Source organism: Polistes canadensis, unplaced genomic scaffold (assembly GCF_001313835.1).
Source record: "Polistes canadensis isolate GaletaPanama2010 unplaced genomic scaffold, ASM131383v1 scaffold_72, whole genome shotgun sequence".
Classification (NCBI taxonomy): Eukaryota; Metazoa; Arthropoda; class Insecta; order Hymenoptera; family Vespidae; genus Polistes; species Polistes canadensis.
In genome coordinates, this window is record NW_014569619.1 from 82,223 (window position 1) to 87,484 (window position 5,262).

The 5,262-nt window shown below is 28.0% G+C and overlaps 1 protein-coding gene across 2 annotated transcripts; it reads right to left on the reverse strand.

The window, feature by feature from the left end:
• Window positions 1-64: 64 nt before the first annotated feature.
• Window positions 65-4,607, reverse strand: LOC106786350 (merlin). Of its 2 annotated transcripts, XM_014747615.1 has the most exons (9): window positions 3,888-4,606; window positions 3,655-3,784; window positions 3,367-3,572; window positions 2,932-3,159; window positions 2,634-2,843; window positions 2,425-2,531; window positions 1,375-1,504; window positions 968-1,303; window positions 65-883 (listed from the first exon to the last, which is right to left on the reverse strand). In XM_014747615.1, the coding sequence occupies exons 1-9, from the start codon at window positions 3,984-3,986 to the stop codon at window positions 506-508; spliced, it is 1,824 nt and encodes a 607-aa protein (XP_014603101.1). In that variant the 5' UTR covers window positions 3,987-4,606; the 3' UTR covers window positions 65-505. The 2 variants fall into 2 exon arrangements, with proteins under 2 accessions (XP_014603101.1, XP_014603100.1); XM_014747614.1 differs by having other exon boundaries at window positions 2,425-2,843; window positions 3,888-4,607.
• Window positions 4,608-5,262: the final 655 nt, after the last annotated feature.

The window sequence follows — 5,262 nt, forward strand, 5'->3', positions numbered from 1 at the left end:
TTACCGAAGATTTTTATTATACTTAATTTAAAAGAAAAATTAAATATTTAAAAACTAAGATGTAAACGGATTTATCGTATATATAATATATATTCATTGATATCCCTGTATTTTAATACCTACAGGTATCTATTTCATTCAAAGGCGTATAAATCAGAGAAAGTACATAATATTGTTCTATTGTCTTTCAAGATAAAAGTTTAAAAACTCTATAATTATTATTAAGAGAGTTCATCATTAATAAATTCATAAAAATATAATTCGATAATCGGCATATGTTTACACAAATTTCAGTAGCTTAATGATCATTCTTTGTCACAAATTATTATTAGCGTTTGATAAAAAAAAAATATAATAGAATACATATACATAGTCTTTTCTCATTGCTTGAAGTATGTAGATATAAGAACAAAAATGAATGTTTTATTAATAACATTCAAAATCGTTAATCCCTATATTTTGTATAACACAGATCCTTTATATATTCTCTTAGGAAAGAATAATATTATAATTCTTCAAAGAAAGCAACTCTAGCTTTAGTGGAACCTGATTTAACTTTTTTCAATGTACTATATTTATTTTCTCCAAGTCTCATCTGTTCCTCATGTAACTGATCTAATTCGCACTGTTTCTCTCCAACTTTCATGACTTCTATTTCAGATCGCAATTCTCTTAATTGTTCTTGTAAATGTTTACTCTTCTCCCAATAGTCAACTCGTTCTTTCTCTATCTCTAATGATAGTTGATCTACATCACCATCAGCAATAAGATCATACGATGTTAAATCGGATGGTAAAGGTTCAGTATCTAATTGCAAATTTTGAAGATCCGCTTGTAAATCTGATGTAAATACTTGTGTCGAAGGGAATAGATTTGGAACAGGCTATTTATAAAAAAAATAAATGTTACTATTGTACATAATAAAAATTAAACAAAAATATTTATCTAAATTTAACTTTACACTTACTGTTATAGCAGCAGTATAAGCATTTCTACTGAGGAATTCTAAAAGCTTTTCTTTAGCTTCTTTTTCAGCAATACGTGCTCTTAACAATTCATCTTTCAATTTTTCTGCCTCTGCAGCTCTTCTCTCTGATTCTTGTACCAGTCTTTCAGTCAATAATTCTGCTTCCCTAGTCTTCCGTTCTAAATGTACCTTCTCTTCTTCAGCTTTCATATTGTTCAACCGAATTCGTGTTATTTCTTGTTCAGCTTCTGATGCTTTTTGACTAAGAAGCATTGCCTCCTCTTCTGCAACTCGACTCTTCTCAGCTAAAAGATCTGCTGTCTCTTCAGATCTTCTCTATATATGAAGATTTGAAAATATTCTTTTATATATATATGTTACAAACTGTCTATTATAAATATTCTTACAAGAGCTTCATTCGCTAGGCGAATTTCTTCTTGATATTGTAAAAGGCGTTGTTCCATAGCAGCTTTTTCTCTCTCAGCAGCTTCCCTTAATTGCTTTTCTCTTGCCAACTTATTTCTTTCAACCTGTCTCCTAGTAAGATTAGTAATCAATTAAATACTAACGAATTTGAATTATTATTCTCATCAAGGCTCCTAAGAACTCGTAAAATTTTTGATTTTGTTTTTTATAAACTTCCTTCTAGAGTAATTGATTTTGAAATTAGGCTTTTTCTTATATTTTTTTATAATATATAAATTATTACTGATACAAAATCAATTTATTAAATAACAAATAATAGCATGCAAACCACATTTACCAATAATTCCATTGTGGCAGTACTGAAAACATGTATGTCCTAAATTTTATTTATATAATGTATATGAGTGCTCAGGAGCCTCAATGAATTATGTATAATTCTTTTGTGAAGAGCTATTACCTGAAACATTCAGTAAATCATAGCATGTAGTATCGATGAATATACATATTTACTGTATTGTGATAAATATATTACTTATCTACAATTAAAAAGTATTTTAATTAAATCCGCTCTTTTTACTGATGTAAATAAAAATGACTTGCATAATTTAGAATCAGCATTTAATCATTTTTTTTTAAATTCATTTTGTATATTTTTAAATATATATAATAAAATAATATGTATATGAGTCATCTAATTTTCTTAATACCCCCGAACTATTTTTAGAGAAGTATATTCTAACATACGAAAATACTTTCGTTGTTTTAAGGTCTTCTAATCCAAAGCACATCCAAGTAGATGGATGAAACCTGTCTCAAACTTTTTGATAAAAATTAGTAAAATAGAAATAAATTAATTTTTTCAAATATAAAAATAATATCATACCTGAGCGATGTAAAACAATTGTAAGTATTAAAAAAAAAGAAAAGATCATCAATTTAATTTTAATTTGTATTAGCTTTCTTTAGATCTATTGAACTAAATGACTAAACTAATAAATTAAAAAAAAAAAAAAAAAATTAATATTTTTTACCGTGACTTCTCTTCTTTGGCTTGAGCCTTCATCTGCTGTACCTCCATGGAGTCAGGCTTGCGTCTTCGCATAAATAGATCATGGTTGCCAATACACAGGTCCAGGATCTTAACAAATAATATGTGAGCACCTTCGTCACTATTATGTTCGTCCAACCCTAAAGCTATCAAACCCTTCACCCAGCTGGCAACATCTGACTGTTTTTTTACCAGTTTATTCATGCGAACTTTCTGCGAGAAGAACACGAAGTTTGGCGATGTCTTTTCCACTGGTTTAATGACAAACTTCTTATCATCGAAGCTAATATGTCGAATTTCAGACCACGTAAATGTAGTTTTAGGAGCGAGCTTATTTTCTTTTTCATAGATATTCAGTCCCAATGCTGTTACACCAAGCCACAGATTTGTTTCCTTTTTATTCTAAAATTGAAATACAAACACGTATTCTTAAAATTTTAAATCAAGTTACATTATTTAGAAATGATAAAATTTGATTAATCTTACTCACACTAATAGGAAAATAATTCACACCATACATATCCAGATCTTGAGCAATTTTAAGATATTCCATTTCAGCCTCGTCTCTAGACATTCCACGATGATCAGCATACCAAATTTTAATTCTATCTTCCCACATTTCAGCAGTCATTTGATACTGATCTATGACTCTTTGTGGAAGTAGATCTTCACTGGCCAGCATTCCTGGGCGGTATGAAACTTCATCATAGTCCCCATACTAACAACCGTGCAGTAATAATTACAATCAAAACCAATCAATATCTACATATACTTGTACGCCTATGTATACATTAAACTTATCTGCCAAAAATCATCATGTAAGATACAAATCAATGTTAAGATAAGTTCAATTATGCATGCAAAAATAAACAATTCTAGCCCATATGTAAAGAAAATAAAACTTATATAATATCTTTAAAAATACTTTTGCCTGTACAGCATACGAAGCAAGTAAAACAGAAGCTTCTGGAGGACAATAAATGTCCATCGACAAAATAGCTTGTTTCACTTGAAGGAAGAATAAATGTTGTGTAACTTCTTGTACCAATTCTTCAGACACATCTTCGGGATAAAATTTAGCCAAAAACATAAAAGGAGTAGTGGGTTGTTGTGAAATGCCTTGATCTTGAACTACAATTTAAATAACATATTCTTTATAACAAGTACTACGATATACTAATAACAAATGCAATTTAATCCCAATGAAGTTCACCTTTTTTATCTAATTTCAACCAAGATATAAATCCTTTAGAATCTTCGTACTGAAGACCAAAATACCATGTTTCCCTGAGTCCAATAGTACGGCACACTAAGTCAAACAAATCCCTTCCTGTAGATCTCCACTGTAAAGATAAATTTAAAAATATTTTATAGAAAGATATATTAGAAAACAAAAAATATATTTTAAAAAAAATATTAATAAAAAATTAATCATAAATCACTAACTTCTAAATTAAATTCCAATTCTGCATCCAAGGTAGAAACTTTCACTGGAAAGGATTTCCCCGATTTTTTCCTCCGAAATTGTGGCATTTTACTTTTCATTGTATTCACTAAGCATTAGAGAAATTGATATAACCAATTTCTAGACATTTTAAAATTGTAACAGACATTCTATGTTATAATATGATATTGTTGAAATATGTAGTATATTCATGTGTTAATATTGCAGAGAAGTAGTAGGATTAAAATAGACATCACAAAATATAAGTAATCTCTGATGAGTTAACCTTATTTACACATGTTTTAATATTAATGCGGTATAAAGAGGGGATCAATTCACACGAAAAAAAATACATTAAATATAATATATCTTATTTTTACTACGATGTTAATAACTAAAAGATGTCATATAATCTGTCTCAATAAAAGTGTTTCAAATATTTGAAAACAAATCTCGTATCTTTTTCACTACTGAATTAAAGATATCTTCTTTTATTTGCATCCAATAACGAAACGGATATCTTTCATTGACCAATAGCAGCACTGAATTAGCGAATGAATTTCTTCACTATATGCTTACGAAAAGAACACGATCGTAACATCGTTAAAGATAAATAATCTCCATAAAAAATATCTAATTGTAGTCGTGATATTTTTTTATTGTAAATATAGATTCAAACTATCAACAATTTCTCCCACAACTCAAACTAATCACACTACAAAGATATGAAAATTTAACCACACTGTTCAGAATGCCATCTGGTGAAATGAAGTATTTGTAAACAATATGTATACTATACATATTAGAATTACATTAAATTCTCAATGAAGTTACTGTCTCGAGGTAACTTCTCAAAGTGAATCTTAAGGAACGCTACTAATAATTTTAAAGCCAATGGCGACAAAATATTTGTACTTATTAATCATCAAATAATTTTTAAGTCAGTGAGAACTGAAGCCCGCGAAATTTTAAAATTGTTAAAAATGGATATCAGACTTAGTCCTGTTTGTTTATTCAACTAATCATAGTTTGAAGTTTAATCAATGAATTTTTTTTCTTTTTTAATCAACTTTTTGCAAAACGTATCTCGAAAATGAATTCTCTTTTCGTTTTAATTCTTAAATAAAGAACATTATAACAGTTAGAACTTAAGAATTTATATAAAATAATTTAATCATGGTAGATATTAATTTATTTCTTATGTAAATAAAGGCAAGTTAATATATTAGAAAAATAATAATTGTTTACATAATTTTTTATGTTTAATTTTTATCGTTTTAATTTCTCGAGAGATATAACTCTTATTTTGTAATCCTAATATCATGATTATCTTCGAATTAGTATAAGTACTAATGTAAGTAATTTTACATGTTATAT